Below are 27,905 nucleotides of genomic sequence, written 5' to 3' on the forward strand. Positions count from 1 at the left end.
GTGGAATCTGTGGCTCTACTGTAGTGGAATCTTCCACATTTCTAGCAAATTCCATGATTCTGGACATACTGCCAACCACAGTGGATCTGAAGAGTCAATTCTGTTGAAGAAAGGCTACTAGGAACAGAAAATGTGGACAAACTCAAATAGCTTTTCAGGATTTTTTTGTTTTATTTCCATTTCAATTTTAAAATACAATGCCCCGTTTTTTGTTATTTTCTCATTCTGTTAAAGAAGAAGGGTGAGCTCATTAAAAAGGAAAACTGAAACATGGGAAGGCCTACATTTCTAACACCATTGCCATTCTCAAATTGTTCACGATGCATACTTGAGGATTATTGTGTATCGGCAGACGCACGTCTTTTGATACCGTTTTTAGAGGTTGTGGTCTCCGAACTACCTTCCAGGTAGGTTCTTTTCCCCTTTGATTTAAATTCAAAATCCACTTCAACAAAGTAACCCGAACAATTTATGCCTGGTTTTTGCCTCTGGGGAATTAGGTCCTCCAAGTAAGAAGTGAAAATAAAAAATAAATGGTGTATCATCTTTGATCAGAAAGTCCTAATGTCAGAAAAATGGGGCAGAGGCAGAAAAGTCCAGGTTGCAGGACCAGGAAAAAAAGAATGTCCACCCACAGGATACTTACAAATTGATGACTATGACAGCAGCCCTTTCTAGAGGTAATAATGTCATTAGATTGTGATAATTCTCCAGAAACCCCAAAAGCCCTGGATTAAGAACATCTGGAAATTGTTCCGATGACACAAATTTCTGCTTCCTGCTGTTAAGGCTTCAATGACGCCTCTCTGTGGCATCTGTCACCGTTGCTTTTTCTTGGCAAACCTCCTCCTTTCAAATCAGGAAGTGTACATAAAGTGCAAGTAAGATTCACTCCCTTGCCCATGCTTCCATGATCTTGTTTTGATAGCTAGTATTACCAAATCTATCAGTTAAACCGCTGGCCAGCTAGGTCGTCTGCAGGCATTTCTGGCGTTAGCAAATGAGTTCATCTTGCAAGGAGAGTGTCTGAAGGTGGATGCCATCTCGGCAAGAAAACACAAAGTACCATACGTCAGACAGGGATGTGAATGATGCAAGCAGGAGGGGGATTTCTTGTCACTGAGTCACCGAAGAGGCCTTCTTTGGATCTCAACTCTTAAAGAGAATTCGGGAACCATTACTAAAATGAATGAGGCCAGTGGATTTCAGAGCACAGTCAGTCTTCGGTGAGGGCAGATTCAGTTTTCCCTGCGTTGGGGACAGGAAAGAAAATAAAGAGGGGAAGGAGCCAAATCTGATGAGTTTAATGTCCCAAGTGTCATCAAAATAGCTTCCAGTGAAAACTTCCCATCTTATAATACAAAGTTGAACACAGTGCCCCATGACAGCACTTAGCAAAATGTGTTTTCTTTGGTTTTTGATAGAACTACAGTCCAAATGGGTCATGGGTTAGGCAATGTTACATATATCTTTATTTTAATCTTAGATTAGCTTGTCTTGATTAATATGCCAATGACCACTGTGACTCTTCAAGAGAGGAATATAGTATGTAATACATTTAAGGGGCCAGAAATTTACCTTTCGAAAACCAACTTGGCCAGACTAGCAGGATGTACGACAGATTTTGCGAAATGCTGGCCTACAACTGGAGGCAGGACAGGAATGGTGCTAAGTCATATTCGGTTTGTATTACATGAGCCCAGTGTCTGTAGACAGAGTCACAGTCCCACACCAATAGAATAAATCAACCATTCTAACTGGCCTCCACGGGATCCCCTATGAAATGTGCCAAAATCAGGGGCCAAATTGAATGTTATGTTTGATGGGTGAACATTAACGAAAAAAGTTAACTATTTCCCATGTATTATAACCTGTCACACAATCAGTGGACATTCATGGGAGATGAATGCCCTTTGCTTTTTTTCTGATTTTTTCCAGCAGAGCCCAGGCCAGGGGTTCAGGATTAAGCCCATCAAGATGTCATTACATCTGAAGCTAAGCCAAGGCTGAGACAGAACAGAGTACAGCTGACCCTTGAACAATATGGGTTCAAGGTTTGTTGAACCCATACACAGATTTGTTTCAACAAATACAGCACCGTACTGTAAATGCATTTTCTCTTCCTTAGGATTTTTCTTTTCTTTTTTTTTTTTAATTTAATTTTTTAATTTATTTTTGAGAGAGAGAGAGACAGAGCACAAGCAGGGGAGGGGCAGAGAGAGAGGGAGACACAGAATCAGAAGCAGCCTCTAGGCTCGGAGCTGTCAGCACAGAGCCCGACACGGGGCTCAAACTCACGAAGGGCGAGCTCATGACCTGAACTGAAGTCAGAGGCTCAACCGACTGAGCCACCCACCGGGCGCCCCCCTTGGATTTTTCTTATTGGCATTTTCTTTCCCCTAGCTTTTCCTTTGTTGTAAGAATACAGCACATAAATACATAGAGCATACAAAATATGTGTTGACTTCATGTTTAATGCTTCCTGTCAACAGTAGGCAATTAGTAGCTAAGTTCTGGAGAGTCAGAAGTTATATGCAGATTTTCAACTGCAGGGGGGTCAGCACCCCTAACACCCGCCCCCACCCCCATCCCCGCCCCGTTGTTCAAGGGTCAACTGTATATTAGAATATATACAAAAAATCGTAAATAAAAGTCAAAGACTGACTTGATGAAAAGTCACAGAAAATTTTCGCACACGTACTGGTTAAATTCCTGAATTTCTTTTTGGCTTCTGCCCTTTCTTCAGCATCAAAGTACCATACAGTCATAGCGTATCTGTGAAAGATAAGCAGATATAATAAGAAAAGAAGCTTAAGAACACTACCAAAAAATTAAAATGCTATGAATCTCACATCAGAGTCCTTTATAAAGCCAGCATTTAAAGTTGTCCCTATTATTAGAAGTCCATCCCAATTTTAATTTAAAATAAACTTCTCTGGTTTCAATTCTATTTAAATGTAATAAAGCACGTGAGGAATTCCAAGTATGCACCAGGCATTATCCTGAGCAATGGGAATTCAAATGATCATGAGAATACATCTGCCCCTTTCTCAAGGAGCGCAGGCTTTCACAGGGGAGGCAGGCCACTTCACAAATAATGTATCGGGTCAAGATGATCTACACAGAAAAGGACTAGAAGGGTGTCATTCTGCTAAAGACTGGGAGACCCAAGATGTTGGAGACAGCGCAAAGAGGAGGTGACAGTTGAGTAAACCTTTGGAGAGCAATTTATTTAAATGACAGAACACTTAAAGCTCTTGGCTGGCTTTCTCTAGTTTTGGATACTAAGGCAAAGATACAAGGGAATAATGATGCCCTCAAGCTTTCTACTGTGTTCCCATTAATTTGCTTTATCCCATCTATGGGTTAGACTGTAACAGGAGTCATTTCATTCACGAGTTTTCAAAAAGTTTCACTTTATAATTACTATTAGCTACTGGAATTTCTAGAATAGCATTCGAAATTTTTTCAGGTGCTTCCCATCAACGTCTAATGTTTCTCCTGTGACTTTGGTCATCTAGGGATTGGGGAATGACGAGGGAATTCTGGCAGAAATGACAGGGTCCAATTATCATACCCCATTAAACAAGCCACAAGCAGGCTCTGGTGGTAGAATTAGTTACCTGCTCACCTAGGGCACATTCCAATTTGACATTTAATATGCAACTCTGTGTGAGGCTCAGATCGGTGATTTCTGGAGGGGAACAGCTATAAATCTTAAATACTTTACACATGTGATTCTAATTTAATTAGGCTTGTTAGGGTTCAGTCATTACCCTACCCAAGTTCTCTCCCCCTGCCCCCAACTGCGACTCCCCGTGCAAACTGCACCCCCACAGCACTCCAGCTGCACCTGGTTAACAGCTCTGGCCACAAGACAAAGGTAATAAGAGGCAGAATCCGAAGTTAGGGTTATGTCAAGAGTTTCTAGATTAATACTAAACAATACAAGTTTATTTACTTATTTATTTATTTTTGAATTTTTTTTTCCATGTTTGTTTTGAAAGAGAAAAGAGAGCACAAGCCGGGGAGGGGCAGAGACAGAGGAGAACAGAGGATCTGAAGCAGGCTCTGTGCTGACAGCAGAGAGCCCAAGGTGGGGTGCGAACCTGCAAACCGTGAGACCTGAGCCTAAGTCAGACGCTTAACCGACTGAGCCACCCAGGCGCCCCCTAAATGATACAAGTTCAGTTATTCAGTTACTCTGAAAATCTCACACTTGATCTAAAGATGGGGCTTTTAAAAATCCAATTATTGGGACAGGATGGGTATAGTGGGCCCACACCAATTTTCAGCAAAGGAAAGGGTAAAAAGGAAAAGAAGTAGGAACAAATTCCTCTTTCTTCTTCAAGGTTCCTTCTCTGTTTGCGATTGGCAACGTGTAAATTCACCCCGAGTTAACCATGAGAATTTCTGATATGGGATAGCCAGCATTCTCCAGGGACAGTTCAATGTTAAATTTGTTTAAGGTAGAAGTGGCAAAGAAAGAAGAGAAAAGCACTGTGGGAAATCTGGAATCCACAATGCTCACCTAATGGAAAACAATTTGTTAACAGTTCAAATTGACATTAGGTTTTGTAAAGAACCTAAGGAATCTAGTTTCCCCTTTAACTGTTATTGCCTCCAAAGAAGTATGCTGTCAGCTTTGGGGTGTGCTTGGTCCCTCAAATGCACAGGACACAAGTTTAGGGAATTCTGTGGGAACCGAGCTGTACAAAAAGCTTCTAAGGAGGAATCATGGCCTTGGCTGTTACCTGGTCGCATAGGAAGGCTGGACTTCGTGTGGGTTCCTGCGGTCTGACCAGAAGAACAAGAGTCTGTCAAAAATGGGCTCCACATCCGCTATGAATGATTTCCCTTCTGGAAATATCCGCAGGACCCCACCGTGTAGCTGAAGGCCACAAAGGAGATGGATTATTTCCTAGCCTCACACATAATTAACTAACAATGGTATTTCAGCCTCATCTAGAAACAATGCCATCTTCCAACCTCCACTCCTGGTGTATATTACTCCCCAGATTCTCTTCAACCTTACACCATGTACTAAATTTTACTTCAGACTTATCTGGTCATGCCTCTTGCACCACCTCATACCAAATGAAGCCTTCCTACCCCCATCACAAAATCCACAGATACAAAGTGGGAGTGCGGTTAGGTCCAATCACACAAAATTGCCAACATTTGACAGGTTTTGACCTACAAAAACCCACCAGCAATTTCATACGGTTCAAGTTAATATTACGAACTTCCTAGGAGAGTCATCACACAGAACATCTCATTCAGTTAGAATTTATAGTTTTCGGGGCGCCTGGGTGGCTCAGTCGGTTGAGCGTCCGACTTCGGCTCAGGTCATGATCTCACAGTCTGTGAGTTCGAGCCCCTCATCGGGCTGTGTTGACAGCTCGGAGCCTGGAGCCTGCTTCGGATTCTGTGTCTCCCTCTCTCTCTGCCCCTCCCCCACTCAAGCTCTGTCTCTCTCTGTCAAAAATAAATAAACATTAAAAAAAATTAAAAAAAAAAAGAATTTATAGTTTTCTTTTGAAATCCTCCAACTCCTAGGTGATCTCATCAGTTGGAACTTCCATGCTCTTTTTTCTGAACGCAGACTGCCTCATCTGCACCTTGTATTAAATGTATCGCTCTCTTCCTCGGACTACTTTTTAAAAATATGTACACCCAAATCTCCTGTTAGGATAACCATATCAAAGTAGAATTCAGGTCTCACACATCAATGTCTCCGCACAGCACAATGCCTGGCATTAACAGGCACTCAAATATTTGTTGAATGATTTCATACTTTGTGATTTATTATCACTGACATGATCACTCTCTTGCCTGTAACACTACCTTTCACGATTTTAAAAGACAACTAAGGGACATATTCCAGTCATGTTACCAAATAGGGAGAAGAGATGAGCCTTGTCTCTTCTGATTCACTGGTTTCCCAGGTTTTGTTTTCCTGAAGCCAGATAAAATATCTTTGCTTTAGGACAACCAATATCTGCCCTAATGAACAGGAAACGGAGATGCAGAAGGTTCAAAAGCCAAATGAGCTTGAAAAGTTCTCTGACTTCTCAGACTCCTAAATCATCCTTAGCTTTCAGAAAGCATACAAATTCCAGACAAATGTTTGTAAGCGTGGAACCAGCTTTCATATCTCTATCTATCTATATGTTCAAAAAAAAAAAAAAAAATAAGCCAGAAAGCCTTTGGCATTCACAAACCAAGGACAGCCATGGCAAGCGGCCACCAACGAAACATATCACCCCAAGAGGACTGTGTGGGAAACCTCGCTTGGGGCCGGTTTTATATCCTACAGTTAGTTCTATTTTTGTGGAATTCTCTCAATGTTGCTGCTGGAAGGGAAAAGTATATATCTTACTGTGTGCACTGAAAATCCTATCAGCTCTGGAGTAGACGAAAAAAAAGAACTGATCCCCATTCTTAAAATACTAAATTACCTTCTCTTTATCAACCACCCTTCCCATAACCTAGTAATGACCCTCCCCTACGCCCTTTCCCATCAAATTAATTTGATATCTGTTATTTTCATCTCATCAACTTAAGTACGAATACCACAGTAGGAGAAAAAAGGGAAATGGTGATGTAGAAAAGATTCATTCATGGGAATTATGAATTCCAAACCCTTCTCTAAGTCATCTGAATTAGCTTCCTATAGTTTCTAACCCCACACTCTACTCCCTTTAGTCCAAAGTACCTTGGCGTCCCAATTCTTGTTCAGATAGTAGATACAGGTGATGCAGCGACCGTCACCGTTGGGGTTGTCTACGTGTCGAACATAACCCGTTCCATTTCCTGGGTAGCAAGCCACCATTGCCTATGGAGAAATCCCAAGAAAGCTGGTTAACAAAGCTGAGACAATCCACTCCTATTGGGGAACAGCTGAGTAACAGAAGTCTCCTTGGGTGCTATGTGACATTTACAGGCGGCTGCTGGCTCCTTAACTGCATGCACAGTACGTACATTTAGACTCTTCATCATATAAGATTAACAGCCAAGTCATACCTTAGGCTCAGCCCAAGTGGAAAGTGGTTCAGCCATATTCCCACAGTTCTAGAACGTTTCAGACAGTAATCCAGCTACATCATCAGGATGCCCTGCTTTTCTCCAATCTTTCTTTTGGCAAAACAGGTTCTGGGCTCCCACCCTAGACCCACAAAGTCAGAATCGCTAGGTAATGGAGTTTAGGGATTATGCCTGGTGTAATAAGTGCTCCTGAATCACCAAATCACCCGCTGTCTTAGAACAATGGTGATGGTTGCATTGACAAAGAGACAGGAACCAACCACAAAGGGTGAAAAGATCAGGCTTGCTCAATAAAATGCTTAGGACAGAAAGAACAGGAAAGGAAGGGTCAATCAGAAGGAAGCTATGCCCCAATTTGTTAGGACAGGCAGTGTGATCAGGTGCAATTCACAAAAAAGCCACAGACACGTCTTAGTGTGTTTCTCAATACTCTCCTACGGTCTTCTCTCCTACTGATAATTATCACATCAGATGATATCCTGAAGTTTTCTTCCTTTGTCCAAGCACTACCTGTATCAGCCAGGTGGAGGGATAAAGTAGAAAGCCATGCAGACAAATCCTACTGAAAATTACTATTAAAGAATTACTATTACTAGGGTACCAAACCTCTAATTGTCCATGGGAAAATAATAGCAAGAAGTAGAAAAAAAATGTGCAAAGTGCAAAAGCTAGTTCTTTCCACAGGACACTGCCTTATTTCTAAAATACTTTCATAGGGATGGAAACAGATAAATAAGTAAAACAGTTTCATAGGGATGAGATATATGCAGGGAAGATATGGGAACTGACAACATAAAATGAAGAAAGGGATATTTTTCCTGTTTTGTTGGCCAATGCATCTTAGTGCCCAGAACAGTGCCTGACACATGGAAGGTGTCTGTTTAAAATTTGATAAGGGGTGTGTGTGTGTGTGTGTGTGCGCACAGTGCATGGGCGGCTCAGTCAGTTAAGCATCCTACTTCAGCTCAGGTCATGATCTCACAGTTTGTGGGTTCGAGCCCTACATCAGGCTCTGTGCTCAGAGCTCAGAGCCTGGAGCCTGCTTCAGATTCTGTGTCTCCCTCTCTTTCTCTGCCCCTCCCCTACTCGTTCTCTCTCTCTCTCTCTCTCTCTCTCAAAAGTGAATATTTTAAAAATTTAAAAATTAAAGGGGTGCCTGGGTGGCTCAGTCGGTTAAGCGTCCGACTTCAGCTCAGGTCACGATCTCGCGGTCCGTGAGTTCGAGCCCCGCATCGGGCTCTGGGCTGATGGCTCAGAGCCTGGAGCCTGCTTCGGATTCTGTGTCTCCCTCTCTCTCTGCCCCTCCCCCCGTTCATGCTCTGTCTCAAAAATAAATTAAAAAAAAAACGTTAAAAAAAAAAGTAAAAAAAAATTTAAAAATTAAAAAATAATAAAATTTGATAAGTGAATTAGCAAGTGGCTCTCTCCTCTGAAGAGTAAGTTTACATTCTACCTAGATCAATAGAGATTTCTGTCATTTTATTTTTTTTAAAGTTTATTTATTTTCAGAGACAGAGAGAGAGAGAGAGAGAGAGAGAGAGAGAGAGAGAATCCAAGCAGGCTCCATGCTCAGAGCACAGAGCCCGATGTAGGACTCGGTCCCATGAACCGTGAAATCATGACCTGAGCCTAAATCAAGAGTTGGATGCTTAACTGACAGCCACCCAGGCGTCCTGAGATTTTTGTCATTTTAAAAACCTATCTCCAAACATACATGTAGTGATCCAGTTGGTATTTTTCCTCATAAAGGGCAGGGTTGTTTCACTGGTAAAATGATCAGTCACGTAGAGAGGCCCAAACTAATGCACTAGTGGCTCGAAGGATCAGCTTCAGCGCTGTGGGGCCAAGTCACTCCCAGCTGTAGCACAAAAACATGAACGAAGCGTGTAGCTTCAAAGGCTTCACGCACACTACATACTAGAACAACGATAAGGCTGAAGAGTAACTCAGCTTTGCAATGATCTTAACGCTTAAATCACCGTCCCCCGCGTGCAGCTATCAATCCCCACATCCTGCCTCTGAACATCTAACATGTCAACGCAATGTCATCTTGGAGCTGAAGTTAGGCTGTTAGCCCTAACCTCGTTCAGAAAGTGGAATTCTGAGGTTCCTGCAATCAAGATTTAACAAATGTGGTACCATCAGGCAAAGGATGGCTTGGAGAAAGCTAACTGGCAGCAGGCAGAAATGATGGGCCTGGCTGGGAAGAAGAGATAAATGAAGTCCCCTATAATGACTAGGGAATTACTCATCCCTGGAAGCAGCTATTAGGATTATAAGAGCCACCACTGAGCCAATAATGAAAGTCACTTAAGCCACAAACAATTATAGGCCAGATTCCCCACCATCTCAGCCTCTCCCCACTGTGAAGTCTTGAAAGGAAGAAGCGCTCCATCAATGCTATATAATCTTATATTCTTAAACAGCTCTACTCTAAGGAAAAGGTCAGTGGTCTGGATGCCTGCCATCTGGTTCACTCAGCAACTAATTGTGTGATCCCAGGCTCAGTGTCTTTTCTATAAAGAGGGGCTTGGGTTGGAGGGCCTCTGAAGGTCTAAGACTCTATCTAAGCAGCAACCCCAGAAGGAGCCACAGGGTTCTTCAGGGCATAATGAAGCACTCATCTGCCTCAGAATTCAGTTTGTATTAAATACTGGAAAAAAATAGACACAAACGCACAGAAGTACATCCTTTACGAATTGCTGCATCTATAAAACATATACACCCAAAAAGAGCTAGCACATCCCAGGGACTTGGGACACCAGGCATAATCCCTACACAAAACCCCTCAGTGGCAGAAAAGTATCTGATTGCTTAAGGAAGGGGAATGGAGGACATTTTTCTGGCCAGGGTGAATCTTCACCCTCTCTCCTGGTTTCTGAAGTCACAGCATCAAGTTTGAAACAATGGAAGGAAATTATTGTGGGCCTCAGTGGGCCTGTCGAAACTACATAGGCCAATTTTATCAGTGTTTTCTGGACAAGAGCCATTGGAGATAGGTCTTGGCTTGGGCACATTCCCAACTATTTGCTGGTCTCTGATACAGTCTAGAACCAGGAGGCTAAGGATATGCTGAGAAGCAAGGCTCACTTCAACAACTAGTCGTGCATTTCTGTGCCAATTTGTGCACGGGGCAGAAACAAACCCCGGAAACTGACCGGTTCAACTGCATTGCTATCTAAACCTCATCAAGCCTGGGAAGGGATTTATAATGTATAAAGGAGGAGAATGCTTCCGAACAGTGAAGAACAGGGCCAGAGTACTTGAATTATTGTGTGACCAACATGCCAAGCAATAACACGGACACTGATCAGGAGGATGACTCATTTATTGTGGACCTTTTATTTGCCAACACTTCCTGACTGGATTAATATTTGAAATTTATAGAAGTTTAATAACATATTAGTGCGGTCCACAATAGCATGTACAATATAGCCCTAGAGTTGTATTCTTGGATGTGTAAATAAACCCACATGTCCCCTTATGCACTTACCATTCCTTCCTCTGACCCCACTGTGCCCCCCCCCAGCCCCCAACCACTCCAGGAGGCCTTTCCAGAGCTCTGTAGCAAAAGGAAATGAGCAGAGGGGTGAACCCCACCCAAGCTGGCTCTAGACCAGAGATAAGTGCTCTAGGCCATCTAGGCGGCCATGTTCAGGCAGGAACTGTGTATGCATTCTTTGAAGATGCACACAGATACACAGAACTTTAATAGCCAAATCCAAGTAACAAAATCTGTTCCCCGAATGCCACGGGCAGAAAAGAGAACAGTGGTTCTCTTGGGAGTTATCGTTGAGCTGGCTTCATAAAAAGCCATATCTCATCAATCCAAAAGGCAAGGTTGAAAACTGAAAGTCAAAGATTTCCATTCTGATGCCTACACAGAACACTCTTGACTGAAATCAGCCACAGCTTGATTGTACGTATAAACCATTTTCAAAAAGTGCCATCATCAACACCCACTGTCCACTCAGCAATGATGATCATTTTAGACCCACAGGTGGGAAGGGGGTACGTCTGCCCCATCTAGCCTCCAGTAAGACTCATCACTTTTCTAATAACAACCAACGGCCTAGATTTTCATGGAAACATATTTCACATTGCTCATGACTTTGAAGTCCGATTCACCAGTCTGACTTGATCTTAAGTAATAAAGGGGCCTTTTATGTAATTTTAACTTCACAAATTAAAATATTAATCAGCTCATTTTATTTGTAAAATTTGCAATAGATGTGAATCCGTTTTTTAAAAAAATTGGCAAGAATAGCATGAATTCAAAGCTACCTGGCTGAGTGACCTTTATATTGGTATTTTGGTCCACTGCTAGACCCCCCCTAACTAGCAGGCAGAAATACCAGTCAGTCTTTGTAAGGATTTGTTTTGAATTATGAATGGTCTTAAGCACAGCATACTTTGAATAAAATGCCACCTAAGTACAGGATAACCTGTGCTTAACCTCTTCATGCCTCAGTTTTCTCATCTGTCAAATTGGCTTATGAGGATTAAAGGAGTTAATCCATGTAAAATGCTAGCACAAGGCCTGGCATACACTAAACGCTGCTTCTTTAGCTATTTTTAATTCTTTTAATGTTTATTTATTTTTGAGAGAGAGAGAGAGAGAGAGAGACAGAGACAGAGCATGAGCAGGAGAGGGGCAGAGAGAGGCGGAGACACAGAATCTGAAGCAGGTTCCAGGCTCTGAGCTGTCAGCACAGAGCCTGATGCAGGGCTCGAACCCACGAACCATGAGATCATGACCTGAGCAGAAGTCAGATGCTTAAACGACTGAGTCACCCAGGCTCCCCTTTAGCTATTTTTAAAGTTGATGGCGTGCACAGTTGTCTTCCCCTCAACTGGGGCTTCTGAGTATCTACCTCTTCTTCAGGGATCCAATTCTACTTAAGCGTTTTGTAGCTTCAAATCCAGGACTGGCTAACTCAAATAGCTTCTGGCGCTTCCAAGTAACATAAATGATTGAAGCCAATCAGGCATATATGTGTCAGAACTCCGGAGCGTGTGCTATGCTGCCTACAGCCAGGGAATCTGCTGTCCTTTGCAATGAAGGCTCCCTCTTCCAAATCTTCAGATTTTCAGAGGGATGCAAGCAACTGAACCAGATTTGCACATAAACTCTCCTGAATAGCTTTTATCCCAATTGTAAAATCGGGGCCACAAAAAACTACATCAGGCTGTACTATGAGGTCACTGTCTGCGGTCTCCTAAGAGGTCAAGCTGCTCGGGGCACCTGGGTGGCTCAGCTGGTTGAGCATCCAACTTTTGACCTTGGCTCAGGTTATGATCTCACGGTACAACATGGAGAACTCAATGTGTAAAGACTTGAGAAGAAATACACGAGACCATGCACCTTCTTCAGCTTGGAAAAACAGCCAAGCAGCTCACCACAGTAGAGAACACAATAGCTCAAACCTTCTGGCTAGAAATGGGCCCAGTTTATAGTTGGGTGACAACAACCGAGGCAATAAACTTGCCCATTTTTCTAGTCAGCTATGGGTAGAGGAGTTGAAGGCTATACCTACTCCCAGGGTTATTTTTCTGGGTGGTTTGTGGTCAGCACATATTTTAACATACACATGTGATGAGGACACAGAGCAGAGGAGCCCCGTGTCTGTTCATTTTATGTCCTGTATTGACTAACACACCCTCTGAGAAAGGGGACCCATCTGGTAATTTGGGGGGTGGCGAGGGGATTGTTAACCACTGCAACAAAGGCACTAGCCCTAAAACTGGACTCCTATTTAAACTGAACTCCTCCTTTAAAGCAAGGCCACCTGGGTGGCTCCGTCGGTTAAGCGTCTGACTCTTGATTTCAGTTCAGGTCATGATCTCACGGTCCTGAGACTGAGTCCGGCATCAGGTTCTGCACTGACAGTGTGGAGCCTGCTTGGGATTCTCTCTCCTTCTCTCTCTGCCTGTCCCCCAGCTCAAGCAGACTCATGTACCCCCTCTCTCTCTCTCAGAAATAAATAAACTTTAAAAAGAAAAGCAAAAATTTAAAAAAAAAGTCTTCAAACTGCTCTAGGTATACCATAAGGAAGGCTAGAGAGAAAAACTGGAAGAGGCATGATCTTTGCAAGTTTTGTTCCAAAAGAAAGAAAGAAAGAAGGAAATAAAGAAAAACTAAGGATAAATTAAGCCAAAATGTCATTTTCCATTTGGCTCTGACAAGGACTAGAGGAGAGAACCACAAAAATCCTTTTCAAGGGCAAGTCACTTAAATCCGGAGGAAGAAAGCAAACTGGGATTACTGCTTTAGACTTTCTCAGTCTTCCTGGTTCAGGGGTAAGTAATCTTTAAGGGTACCTTGTAGGACCCACTCTCGTCACTTAATTTCCCACTGTGCACTATTCATAAAACATCTTGACAAGATAAAGGCAACCATGCAAAGCTTTCTCCAAGAGTTTCCAACAAATGACACTCTGAAAAGTTCACACTATTGGCCAGTCCCATCCTGTATCTGAAACTGAACAAAAACTCTCCAGGTGATGATGAGTAGCTCATAAACTTAAAAAGTGCTTTAGAATCTTTATACATTCATTCCAACTTCATCCAGATTGACCTAAAGAAATGAGTTGTAGATAATGGAGATACTTTAGAGAAAAAAGTAGGAAACTCTGTGCAAACTGTCACTAGTTATCTCGGTATCTTGCCTGTTATCTATCCCATTGGTTAAGAGCAAACCTAGCTACCTCCTTCCTCCTAGTGCCTCTAGTTAAAGAGCGATGTAACAAAACGAGGGGAAAATAGGAAATATGTTTTTGGTGGGCAATAACGTGAGCTGTGGCCAAGCTACCATGTTCCCCTTCCCAAAGTTGTCCGAGCAGACAAATCAGAAGAAGCAAAACACCAGACAGTCCAGACAAATACATCTGTAAGGCAAGTAAGCCTTTCAACAAACCTCAAGTTATTCATTAAAATGTTTCTCGTTATTTGACTTGTACACGGAGAACCACTTCTGCCTTCCTCATTTGTTCTAAACCCACACTAAAAATGCCTCTACCTGAACCTATGTACCCAGAACACTGCTACACAAAACCCCCCCTTCAGTTTAGAGCAATAATCATCACGCCCCTCGTGCATTAATTTTTTTGAAATGTGACAGCTTCAGTAATTCTGAAAATGAAAAGTAAGAAGGTATAGCTAACTCTTGGTTGCTCTGGTGATGTGGATCTACCCAGCCCTTCAGGTCAGGTGAGAGCATCATGCCTGTAAAGTCTGAAATTTACCATCTTCACTTGAAAACCCAGGCAGACCTTTCCATCAGTGTCCTTGTTCTGCTCTACGAGGAATTCGGTTCTAGTTTGGGGATCATTCAAACTATCAACAACTACCCAGACTTTAGAACCTTCGATTTAGTTCTCCTGGCTCAGCGATGACAGTTTTACCGGATGGCAAAACCCCTTGAGATTCTTACGTTAAAGAGTTAGGCTCCCACCCCGACCCCAGAAATATGCACACGTATACACACACACAAGTCTATATAAAATCACAGGGGATTCACAGCCTTGTAAAGTCTAACTGCACTAGATCAAGATTCTATTACAGGGAATCCTGCACTTCGTGCATGAACTTGAGTGAATCATCTTCCCCAGAGAAGCTATTGAAACTCTGCAAGGCCAAGAATTTAAGAAACTATTGTCATTCCTTTCTGAATTGTGGTTAATTCCTCTCCTTGGAGAGGATTCAGCCAGAGCTCTGCAATTAAGCACAGTAAACAGGCCGGGGAACATCGACATATCAATACAGGCTGTTTGGGTTTGGAAAGGCGGCCCTTCCCCCCCCGGAGGCCTGGCTCTGGGCCAGCAGGGTGACGGCTGAGTGACAGGGCTACGTGCGCTGCGTGAGGGTGGCAGCCAGCCCACACCCGAGCACACCGCAGGGCAGACTGCGGAGGGAACCGGCACAGGACAGCCCTCCCCCAGCACTACTCCAGTCACCAGAGAAATGTTTTGAATAAGGGCTTCCTTGCACTTATGAAATTGGCAAAAGTCAGCCAGACCCAGGGTGAAGGACATTAAGAAGGGCGTTTAACCATATCCTTTCCTATACCTTTCCCCATATTGTAACAGCTGCCATTTCCCCGAGGACCTATGTAGCCAGGTGGCACTTTGGGGTGGTGCTTTACACATACCATCCCATTTAGTTTCCTGATTACGGGGAAGGTAAGCAGCAGCTGTCTGTCCTGAGTCACGCTGCTCACAAGTTCTCAGTAGAAGTCATTAACCCTGAAAGTTATCAGGTGAACCTACCAGTTATCTTTGTTGTCTAGAAAAACAAATTCATGAGTGATCCCTGAGGCGATCTGGGGGTAGAGACTCACAATATTTAACTTCTTTTGATGTGAGAAATAGCCTTATCAGAAAAACAAAACTTTACCTGCAGCTCTCTAAAGTCTCTGAAAACATCTGTGGTTGCAGGATTGTCAGAAAATTAAATGCGGCTGTCCTTAAAGTCTTATCTGTAATGAATCCTAACATATTTCAGGGAATCTATGATAACTCAAATGTAGCTGGTAAGACAAGATTTTATAAATGGGTAATATACAAAAAAAAAAAAAAAAAGTTACCAGTCAAAACACATCATGAAAAATGCCTTGGAACAATATTGTTAAGCCAAGAAAAACCGGGAAAACACTTCACCTGCAATTCCCACTGGATTTTCAGAGTATTGACTAGGAACACTGCAAATATGCTGGAAAAAATAAAGTCAAAGAACTTTCTAGGAAACCAGATCTTATATTTGCGTGTGCATTTCAGCACCTAGGAAGATATATCTGCTCAATGAAAGAAATGACACACGGCAAATCAGTTAGAATTAGAACGCACAAAATTCAGTAGACACATCTGTTTACCGAGCAAACATTTGTATAGTGCTTACAACGTGCCTGGCACTGTTGTATGAGCTCCACGAATAATCTCTCGTTCAATATTCATAATAACCCATAAGGCAGGAACCATCATTACCTCCGTTTTACAGATGAGGAAACTGAGGCACGAGGAGGTTAGGTAACTTTCCTTTTTGAACCCAGTTAGTCTGGCCGCAGAGCATGAGGCCATCATCACCAAGTCATGCTTTATCTGCACAGCTTACTTAATGTCCAACATTAACCAGTTCATCCATTTTTGAGGGAACAGAGATCTTCAGTTCTACCTGAGGCATTTGAAGGCCTTCTCACCCTTGCCTATAACTCTTTCCACAATCATAGAAAATTGTAAAATGCAAAAAAAGAAAAAAATCACCAACTATGAAAAAGCAGCATGCTTGGCACGGAGTCTGGGAACCAAGGCTCCAAGGTGGTGGAGGGTGGGCCGCGGTTAACAAAAAGCACAGAGCCGAGGAAACGGACTCTGAATCTTGCCTCAAAGTACCAGCGGTCCACATGGTCTCTGCTTCAGTTACTCCCACTGGAGGACAAATTCACTCCCATTCTAAACACTTAGCAGCCCTGGCAGGGCCCACATCTACTTAGGATGCAACTGCTCAACAACTAGCCCAAGTCATCCCAGGCTGCTCTTTCCAGGCCCAGGTTCTACGGGAGGAAATCAGCCTCTCAGGACCTTTCCTTGTTAGCTCAGGTCAGCACCAGTCAAGGTTTTCAGACTTGTTCCAAAGTCAGAAGATAAATGACCAATTAAGCAAAAATTTTAGGGGGAGCCTGGGTGGCTCAGTCAGTTAAACGTCCAACTTGGGCTCAAGTCATGATCTCATGGTTCGTGAGTTCAAGCCCCGTGTCGGGCTCTGTGCTGACAGCTCAGACCCCGGAGCCTGCTTCAGATTCTGTGTCTCCCTCTCACTCTGCGCCCCCTTCCCCCACGCTCGCGCTCTCTCTCTCAAAAATAAGTAAACATTAAAAAAAAATTTTTTTTAAGAAAAAATGTTAGGGGTTCCCGGGTGGCTCAGTTGGTTGAACATCAACTCGATTTTAGCTCAGGTCATGATCCCAGGGCCGTGACAGACAGGCTCTGTGCTGAGCCCCACATCAGGCTCTGTGCTAGGCATGGAGCCTACTTAAGACTCTCTCTCTCACTCTCTCTCTCTCTCTCTGTCTCTCTCTCTCTCCCCCCCCACCCTCACTTGCATGAGCTCTCTTTCTCAAAAATGCAAATAAAAAATTAAAAATATCTTTATATAAATTTTAACGTAAATATAAAAATGTATTTGTAAAAGGAGCAGCACCTGGTAAACTCAGAGGAATCCCAGGGATGAGATGAATTTTCCTTCCTCATGGCCAAAGCCTGTTTAGGAGACAAACCCACTGCTCCCATGTGAACTGGAACTCACTGAATACAGAACTTCTTAAAATCATGTTAATTAGAATACACTGGACACAGACCTGAGGCTTAGAGGAGGGGTAAGATCTAGAAGGAGGAACTTAGAGGAGTAGAAAGTAAAAGGCTCCTCTGAGAATAAAGTATAAACTATTTTAGGAGCGGCAAGGGGACTAGAAATAAAGGAGTGCCTGGCTCTGAATTCGGGGGACAGGGGTCATTAATTTAATTCTCCCCATGTTCTCCTGATATATATACAAGCCCCATTTTACAAACATAGAAACCGAATCAGAAACCAAAAGTAACTCATGGAACATTATAGAACTAAGCGTGACCTTTCCACCACTAAACACTGCTTCTAAAATATCAGGAAACATTTGTTAACTGAAAACAGGTGCTCTTATTTCCAGAGCGCCCGCTTCCACTCCACGATAAAGCAGCAAGGGTGAGCCTCGGATGACTCCCGTGACTTACCAAACGCAGGCTCGAACTTTGAACGGGGAAATCGAAGGCCTCCAAGGCAAGCAATCAGAAGAGGCAAAGAGCTGCTAGTCCCCAACCTCCTCCCGGTGGCACCTTTGATTCCCATCAAGCTGGATTCAGTTGTCCGTGTTCCCCTCCCCCGCCCCCTTCCGCACCCCCAAAGGGCTCCTCACTGCAGCCTTCCCAGGTCTCCCACGGGACAAGGGCCAGGGACCACCTCAGACTTCTGTGTGGTGTCCACGGGGAGCACGAAATCAAGGCAATCTGTGCTTCCAGTCTGTGCTCATCCCAGATCACTAGTATTCTTCCCCCTTCCTCCTGGTGCCTTCAGCTCCCACTTCTCGCAAGACTGCTGGACACAGGAGGGAAAGCAACACCCTGCAGTTCATTCCCAAAGACTCTTCTTTCCGCCTCCGTTCACCGCGAACAGGAGGGAATCAGTTCCCAATTTCGCTCCAATTCTGGCTCTAGAAAATTTAAGGTAACTGATACAAATAATACAAAAACACTGTGTGAACATGTTAATAACATGTGGTGGCTTTTTCTCAAAAATTTCCCGAATAAACTACACATGCTTGTATGTTTTAGTTCTAGCAATGAATTAGCTCACATCTGATCAAATGACTGAACTTTGATTTTCTTACTAAGAAAGTATAAGAAGATATAGCACCACCCCTATTTGGCCTCCTCTTATTTTACTCAGTGCTTCTCCAACTTTAGCACGTGTGAGAAGCACCTGGAAGACTCGTGAGTTTCTGACTCACTAGGTTCGGGGGGAAGGCCCCAAAACTCATATTTATGTAGCAGATTTCCAGGTAATCCTGATGCGGCCGGTCCAACAAGCACACTTCGAGAACCATGGCTGTTCTGTGGCAAAACCAAGAGATTTTGTGCAACACCTCGCCCTGGATGATAAAAGGTAAAGCGTGAGGAGGCGACTGTCACTAGTGAATCTGGGGAGGGTGGTCTTTGGTGGAAGGGGCGGTGCATAGAGCAGGAAGTGAGAGAATTCCTCAGGCAGTTTCTGGCACAGGCTTTGCAGTGTGATTCCTAAAGCTGGCAGGAAACATTCCAATTGTAACTCTGTAGCATTGTTGAGGATTACTGTCATGTCAGCGCTGGAGTGTGACTGCTGGTAGGAGTCTCTTCGGGAATCAAATAAGAGGCACTGAGAGCACCTATTTGCCCTCTCAGATGGAAATTTAGTCTCAATTTTCATTTAACTCCCTATCATCTTGGAGGTAGTTAAATATTGTATCCATGTTCTAGAGGAGGAAAGTAAGGTTCCGAAAACTGATTGGCCCAAGATCACAAAACCAGCCAAGGTTTTCAGACTTGTTTCAAAGTCAGAAGATAAATGACCAATTAAGAAAAAAAATTAGGGGCGCCTGGGTGGCTCAGGCAGTTGAGTGTCTGACTCTTGATTTCGGCTCAGGTCACTGAAATAAAATGTAAAGTACCCATCCTAGGGTCTAGTGGTAGCTCCCAATTAAATTAAATTAAAATATAAAAATAAAAAATCCATCTCGTTCATGAAGAAGTGGAAACTGAGGTCCCGAGACACCACTTGCCAGAGCCAGGATCAGAAGCCAGGGCTCGAACCTCACGGTCCTGGGTGTTCTTGCTTCTCTGAGGCAGACCCATACGGTATGAGCTGCCAGGATCTGGGTATGACCTGGAGACCTTACCCCCTGGGGCCAAGAAAAAAATTTCAGAACTGAGAAAAAAAAAAAAAAAAACAACCTTATAAAGCCAAAGTCCTTTCTTTGAGATGCTCCTTTGGAGCACATTAACGTAATAAAATATTTAAACACTTGGACATGAAATTAGGGGCCACACTGCAAAATCTTTTTTTTTTTTCACCTAACAAAATATTCATAGCTTTTTTGACACCCTGACAGCCTTTGAAATCAAAGTTCCTTTTGAAGATGAAATTAAGTCAAACACCTATGAACTGTAAGAGACTATATATATATATATATATATATATATATATATATATATATATATATATATATATATATCAAGTTTACCAGTGTCTGCCGTTGAGGAATTTATAAGTAAATGGACGGCAGGGTAAGCAAGTAAGTAGGTAAATAAATACATTCATGTATGCGTGCATGTAGTGGGGAGGCTTGGCCTGAGCTACCCACAGAGTTCTAGGCTGCAGAAGGGAAGACTTCATGGAAAAGGCACCTAAGATGCATTCTGAAGAGCACAAGACAATAGGGAGGCTCAGTGGGCCTGGCAAATCAGCTTCTAGTATTTCAGGGACTGGGACGGAAGGTAGTGGGTCAGCAGGAGATTAAGCAGATGGGGTCAGATGAGGTCACATGGAGGGCCTTAAATGACAGGGTAAGAAGTTCACAGCACGTACAGTGGACAATGGGGTGAGAGCATGGTTGTTGTTTTTTTTTTTAACGCATGGAGACTACACGATTAGTGTTGAGTTTTACACTACTTACATTCTGGCAAAATCACATTAAAATGGATCACACGGAGAACGAGAAACAAAGGCAGGTGATCTATGGTTAAAATCAGTCTCTTGAAAATAATTCCCTCCTCAGGGATTTCTACTATGAAAGCAAAAAAAATTTTAAGAGAGAAAAAAAAAAAGACAAACCTTAAGGTTCCACAGCGAACCTAAAACAAAACAAAGACAAAAAGCCAAAACAGTACAAAATAGGCCAAATTTTGACCAATAATACTTACTGCATGTTCCTGCCTGTGTTGAATATTTTGTTTTAAAATTAAAAAAAAAAAAATTTTTTTAATGTTTATTTTTGAGACACACACACACACACACACACACACACACACACAAGTGTGAGCAGGGGCAGGAGGGGAGGGGCAGAGAGAGAGGGAGACACAGAATCCGAAGCAGGCTCCAGGCTCTGAGCTGTCAGCACAAAGCCCGATGCGGGGCTCGAACTCACGGACCGTGAGATCATGACCTGAGCCGAAGTCGGATGCTTAACCGACTGCACCACAGAGGCAGCACCGCCAATGTTTTGTGTTTTAAAAAGATTCTATTTAGGGGTGCCTGGCTGGCTGGCTCCGTCCACAGAGCATGTGACTCTTGGTCTCGGGGTTGAGTGTGAGCCCCCAAAATAGGTGTAAAGATGTAAAAACAAAATCTTAGAAAAAAATAAAATAAATAAAATAAAAGGTTTTGTTTATCCACTCCCATCATTCAAATTAACCTGCAAAACAGTATGAGGCAGAACGAAGCCATCCCAAACACACACAGACACACAAAAGACTCACTGTCAATTCTGTGTGGGGCATGAAACTCTGAGTAATAGTCCCTCAGGTTTAACTAGAACGATGAGGTAGAAATAGGAGGGAACGTCGAGGGAGGGGCCCAGGCAAAATCTATGTTCGATGTGTTGCGTCCCGAGAACACAGAGCACACTCCAAGAGATGCTCAGTCTGTTTCAAACAGCCATGTCCTTACTACTCCCAAACAATGCTCAGAAGAGTAGTACCCTGAATACTTCAAAACAACTTCACGTCCCCCCTCGTAGAACCAAAAAGAGATGTCATTGACAGCTGGAATTGAGTTTTTCATTTTGTTTTCTTCCCAGTGAAGAACTAATCGGGACGACTATCCTATTCTTTGAGTCTTTGTATCTTGGAACTGTTTTTACATGGGAATAGTATTTTGGCCCCATTTTGGAAGGAAAAATAATATCTACTAGGAAACAGGCACTTGTATTCCAGAACTTGAGAAACAGTGATCACTATTATCTCCCCTACAGAATAAAAAGCTGGCTTGGCCTAATAAGGAGGTATATATAATCACATGACACTGATCATGAGGGACGCTCAGTAAGTAGGTACCGAATGAGGGAATCCAGTACAAGATCTGAAAGCCTGCATTATACGACTATAAACCCACATGTCTGGAAGGCTGGGATTGAGTTGGGGGAGGGAGTGAAAAATATAACCCTCAATCACTACCGGCACACCAAAACCAAGAATAGGAATGTAACCCACAAATCATTATCAAAAGAAGACACAAAATTAAGGCAAGTCCCATGTTGGTTTAAGATTGAAATAATCGCTGGAAACGGGGTATAAATTGTACGTATAATGAACCAAGCTAACTAATCTTGCTTGGTAAACAGACACATGGCTCTGAATCAGAGCCAAATCAACGGCTCCTGGCAATCTGCCAAAACCGAATTCCTTAGTCTGGCAACATAAAATGATCTGTCTGTCGCATTTACAATTCCAGTGCCTCTGGATTCCACTACCCGCTGGGCACCCCTGGCAGTTGCCCAGCAGAAAACATCTGAGCTATCATTACAGTCAGAACGGCAGCATTTGACAAACACTAGAGAAAAATGACACCCATTTCTTAGAGCAATATTAGTTAACAACTACAAAGTGATACTACAAAGGAATTAGCAAATCTGTTGCTGTAATAATTAACAAAGAATTAATAACCTCCTCTATAGTGCTAACCTGTAAGCTGCTCCTTGGTGCTCAGTAGACTTGGGTCAATATGTCACTTACTGTACCCAAGACCACAAAGGTGATTCAGAAGCAGAGGTCTTGCCAAACTGAGCAAACGTGGCCCACAGGCAAGGTCCTCCAAGTTTTATCCTGGAGTGCACGATGCTGGAAATGCACGATGCTTCTCAGATGTGCTCTGCTCATTATGGGTTAACTCCACCCCACTTTGAAGCTTCAGCGGAGAAATCTTCCATACATGGTGTGTTTTCAGAATGCAGTTGTAATATGCAAGACTGCGTGCTATTTACAAATTTGAAATGTTTCTAGCCAGAGTCAGGATACAGGGAGGAATTTACAAATTTGGCTTGAGCTGAGCAAGGTCAGAAAGGGAAATCATTCATGACACCCAAAAGTCAAATGCACATAATTCCACCTAAGGGTGGATGCACATAATTCCACTTAAGGATGTATATTAACTTAAAGTCGTAATTATATTTAAAATCCCCAAATCATGTGCTGGTGCAGGTGAATTAACCTAACGACTCTGTCTCTTGGTCTACCTGACTCATGGAGCAAGCCTAACCAGGAGAGCCCCTCTCTAAGGCACCTTTGCTCAGGCCCAAGACACGCCCCAATCCCTCCTTCCAGGGCTTGTATAAGGCTTCATCTTTCCAAATATAAAAACACCTTACCTGCGGAACGACTGACAGACCACACAGGTGTGATTTCTCATACCTCGTTAGCTCAAAAACCTGTATTATTAAAGTTCTGTGTATTTGGGGCCACTTACTTTAAGTGTATTTTGGTCACTTCTCATTTTAAGTAAATAGAGAAGTTGCTGAAAGCCCAAAGAAGAGAAACAAAAATGACAAATCACTGGATGAGTGGACTATTTAACCAGAAAAAGAGAAAGCAAAGTTAGTGACAACTATCTCGCCCCACTCTCGGGGCACCTGGGTGGCTCAGTCGGTTAAGTGTCCAACTTCGGCTCAGGTCATGATCTCATGGTTTGTGGGTTCGAGCCCCACGTCGGGCTCTGTGCTGACAGCTCAGAGCCTGGAGCCTGCTTCGGATTCTGTGTCTCCCTCTTTCTCTGACCCTCCCCAACTAGCGCTCTGTCTCTGTCCCTCAAAAAATAAAAACATTAAAAAAAAAAACACAAAACTATCTCACCTCACTTTCTATTTTCAGCATACTTCTTCAGGTAGTTCTGTAATCACTTTCTACCTCCCTGTGTCAATCCATGCACAGGTCTACCTCAGCACAAGGCATTTAATGATTTGTGAATAAATAAACTGATACCCGCTGATTTGCCACTTCACCGCAAAGCAGGTAAGGTTGTGGTGGAGGGGCCAGTGGCCCAAAATTGAGCAAAAGAAATTATAAGGTAAACACACACACATGCACCCCTATTGTCTTTTCTTTGCTCCTAAGTGTCATTCAACACAATGGACCAGGAACATGATAAAAATTCACCCAATGGGGAAACCTGCTTCACTGTCAACTGAGGCTGTATTTTATAAATTATTTCCTTGAATTAATACCCTGCCTCCAGGAGCTAAGCTATTTTTAAATACAAAACCTTTTATAGAAATTCCTCACATCCTTACAAGAAGATATTCCAGTGCTTCAAACTCCATGCCTCCTCCCCCCTAAAGTACCTTATTCACAGGCAGACTTTTAAGATCTTACTTACAGAGACACCACGCATCGTGTCTGGTCCTCAAACACCATATTCTGAGAACGGGACCTTTCATGGGCCCTGATAACCACTGTTTCACATGATTCTACATGCCCCACTACCACCCTCAAGCCAGGCTGTTAGGTCCCCAGGGCCAAGGTGAAACCATCAAACTTTACTCCAGAGAATGAAAACAGGGATTCCAGAATGTTAGTCAAGCCTCTGTTGATCTCAGACTGAGGCTGAGGTGGCCTCCAAGATGGCTGTGGGGCCGCCATCTTGGGCCATATGCATAGAGAAGCAGCCAAAGCGAGATGGTAAGTAGATTGGGGAAGAAATCCAGAGCGGAGCAAAGACAAAGGCCATAAAGCTCCAGAGAAAAAAACTAATACACCAGCTGGCCTTAGGACTTTCTGGTTCCAAGTTCGTGACTCTGGTCTCCTGTGAACCGTCATGGTGTTTCCTACGCTAGGGTCCTGAGACATATCCTGATTTGTGAAGTATTTTATCCCCTTTTTATTTAAAACAGCTTTCAGGGGCGCCTGGGTGGCGCAGTCGGTTAAGCGTCCGACTTCAGCCAGGTCACGATCTCGCGGTCCGTGAGTTCGAGCCCCGCGTCGGGCTCTGGGCTGATGGCTCAGAGCCTGGAGCCTGTTTCCGATTCTGTGTCTCCCTCTCTCTCTGCCCCTCCCCCGTTCATGCTCTGTCTCTCTCTGTCCCAAAAATAAATAAACGTTGAAAAAAAAAAAAAAAAAAAAAACAGCTTTCAACCATGATAATAAGCCCCCTTGAGGAAAAGACATTCCTGATATCACGAGAAGGGTGGGCCACAACTGCTACTGCTCAGCAGCAGACGAACAAACCCACCACCTTGCAACATGTTTTCTTTTATTCGTAACTTATTGCTGAATTACCATTTGTCTGGACGGGCTCGGGACTGATCTATCTGTTCACAGTACAACTTCCTCCCATGACCCCACCGTCCAGAACTACTCCAGTCAGGGATCCTAATGACCAACCTTGTTAACAAATACATGAGCACAGCACTCCACGCTTTCTTCTTCAGTCTTTGGGTTTTGTCTTTTTGCTGTTTTCAGCTTGCAAATTAATCAGGTGTGAACTAGGGAATCCTACCGTTCACAAGCACATGGGCATAGAAGCTCCATGAGGCAGCGTCTATGCCTGTTTACCTCTGTGTCCCCACCCCCTGCAAAGTACCCCACACAGAGTGTACGCGGGCCAAAAAAGCAGAAGCATTATAGTCAAGAACACAAACTCTGTAAGATCCAGGTAAGAATTCTCAATCTTAAAAAAAAAAAAAAAAAAGAAAGAAAAGGAAAGAATTCTAAATCTTCCGGTTACAGCTTCGTAACATTTATGGGGGCACGGAATTCTAAGAATTTTATGTACATTATCTTGTTTAATGCTCCTTCCCCCCGAAAAGCTTTAAGGTATTATTATCCCCCATTTCACACTTGGCGAAAACTAAGCAACTTACCTAAGGCCACAAAGTTACTGAGCTCAAGCCTAAACCCCTAACACCTATAATAAATGGTTTCTCCTGGCTCCCTTTGCGACCTTGGGGAAATGATTTAATCACTCAGTGTGCTGAAGATTGTGGTTCCGAAGACTAAGTCAGATAGACAGTGTTTATAAAGTGCTGAGCACAGTGCCAGACAGGGCAAACTGCTCAATAAAAAGTAGTTCTTATTCTTAAAGTTACTAACTAGTGAGTCTGCAGTGAGATGCTTCAAGCAGGAGAACATTTGGTTCCATAAGTTACACGTTCTCTGGAAAACAGCCATTTTCAAGATCTAGGCAGCCAAAGCAAAAGGAGCAAATTATGACCAATATTTATCTTGGATATGGTCTAAATTCTCCGAAAGGGAGTAATAGATAAGAAATCTCGATAGCCTGAAAGCAATGACCATGCTTGAAGTTAGGGGGCGCCATGCTGCTGCACATTTTAGGAAACCCGCTTCCCCAGAGGGTCTCCAGCACCCTTGGATTTTTCTCCAACAAACTGGAGGAAGATAAACTCTGACTGGTGGCAACTTTTTTGGCAGGGAGGGGGAACCTTTTAGTATTTCTTTCCATACTCTTCCACAATTCCAATTTTAGGTCCAATATATATACCTCTATTTTACTCCCAATGCCTTTGTTTTTGCTTCATTGAGATAAAGGGCATTCTTGCATTATTCAATGACCTTTAAAAGTCCAGGGGAAAAAAAGTATTTAATTAGGATGAATGGGTTAACAGACAAGCCCCAAGAAATATCTAAAAGAAATTGGTGTAAAATAAATGTATAAATTGGCAATTGTTGAAAATGGGTCCTAGGAGCATAATTCATTATACTAACCTCTCCACATTATATACATGTTTGAAATTTTCCTTAATAAAAAGTTACAAATAAATGTTGAAAATAACTGTATAAACTGTGCCTTTTAAAAATTTAGTTTCTACTGAAAACCTGCTTGGAGGATGCAGCAGGAAACTGGGTCTGTATCGCTAATCTGGGAAATGGCACAGAGTAAGGCACTCGGTTGAGGGAAGAGAAGAAAGTTAAACTAACTTGAAACTAATATAAATCATGTATTAATGGACTGTTTTTCTACCATGCCTTAACAATGGACATCAAACAAGAGACCCGAGGCCACAAAGCTAAGGAGAATTCCTTATACAGGCAAATCAAACTTTTTTATTTTTTGACTCTTAATAAAATTTGCTCAAGCCTGGTTTACATTGGGCTCCAGTTGACCAGGGAGTATCCCAGTCTAGAGGTGATTTTTCTAAAGGACAGGAATGAAGAGTTTTGTGCCACGACAACCAAAGAAAAGCTGGAAATCTAGGTATGGACAAAAGATGAATTTCTCCTTTCAATTCACAGTCACCTTCTGAAAGGGTTAACTGAGGAGTTACTTGTTCTACCCAGAAGATAATCTATAACTAAAGAATCTTATCTAGAGATCTTTCTTTTTCCTTATCCAGATGTACACAGTGTTTTTCATTCAGTTTGCCTGAAATCTAGCCTAAAACCCAACCACTGTCCTTCAAATCAAAGCCAAATACAAATACTTAACTCTGAAATATGTTAGTGATGTCTTTCTACCAATTAATTCTGACCTCCCTCAGAACACAGTATGTTCCTAGAATGCTGGAGGTAAAACTCTTAGCACCTGAGTTTAAATGAAACTTTAAAACTGATAAGAAGCCATCTGCTCTTCCAGATTAAAGCAACAAGCACTTCTGTGACACTGAGGCTAGCCCTTCCCCCCTCCCCATTCCCAGCCCGGTAAGCAAGGTCAGTCACTGCAAAAACAAAGCTAACCAAGACAAACAGCTTTCTAACACACACCCAAACGACAGACGAAGAGTAAAGAAACACTTGAACGTCAATCTTCTTTACAGTCCAGGTAACTCTGGATTTTCCCCAAATCAAAATAAAATTTAGAAAGCAGCATTTTCTCCTAACATCTACTTTATTTACGTCCGATTAACAACTGTGGGTTCACACATTCTATTCATGTCCTCCTGGCTTGACAGACATACAGCAATCTGCTGCTCCCCTACTCTGTTTCCCCCACTCCAACCCCTTCGTTTCTACACATTTCCAGTCTTCACCACTTGCCCTATATTAGCAGTGTCCCCGACACCTATGAGACAAATGTGACAATAAGGGTATGTTTCATCAAAAGGTTAACCTTAAACTGAGATTATACTGCATATATTGTTAAAGAATGGTGCACCTTCCTTCCCGTGCTAGCATGCTTTGCCTCTCTGTGTTACAGTGAAGTTTTCCACAGTTCTGAGTGCCCCTTGACCAGTCCGCAAATTCAAGTGCAAGTCACTCAGAACTGCCACCGGAAAATGGCCGCATTATCATTTGTAGAAAAGACTGAGTAGATGGGACTACCCCAAAGTTATGTACATGGACCAATATCATGGT

General features: G+C 42.9%; 1 protein-coding gene across 1 annotated transcript in view; it reads right to left on the reverse strand.

The window, feature by feature from the left end:
- Positions 1-401: 401 nt before the first annotated feature.
- The window catches only part of EGLN3 (egl-9 family hypoxia inducible factor 3), a 29,002-nt gene continuing 1,498 nt past the window's right edge, over positions 402-27,905 (reverse strand). The window contains exons 2-5 of the mRNA XM_030318916.2: positions 6,719-6,838; positions 4,755-4,891; positions 2,702-2,775; positions 402-1,248 (exon numbers count right to left, since the gene is read on the reverse strand). Of these exons, the coding sequence (XP_030174776.1) occupies positions 1,217-1,248; positions 2,702-2,775; positions 4,755-4,891; positions 6,719-6,838 (363 nt within the window). The 3' untranslated portion in view covers positions 402-1,216. The remainder of the gene's footprint in view (positions 1,249-2,701; positions 2,776-4,754; positions 4,892-6,718; positions 6,839-27,905) is intronic.

Source organism: Lynx canadensis, chromosome B3 (genome assembly GCF_007474595.2).
Source record: "Lynx canadensis isolate LIC74 chromosome B3, mLynCan4.pri.v2, whole genome shotgun sequence".
Lineage (NCBI taxonomy): Eukaryota > Metazoa > Chordata > Mammalia > Carnivora > Felidae > Lynx > Lynx canadensis.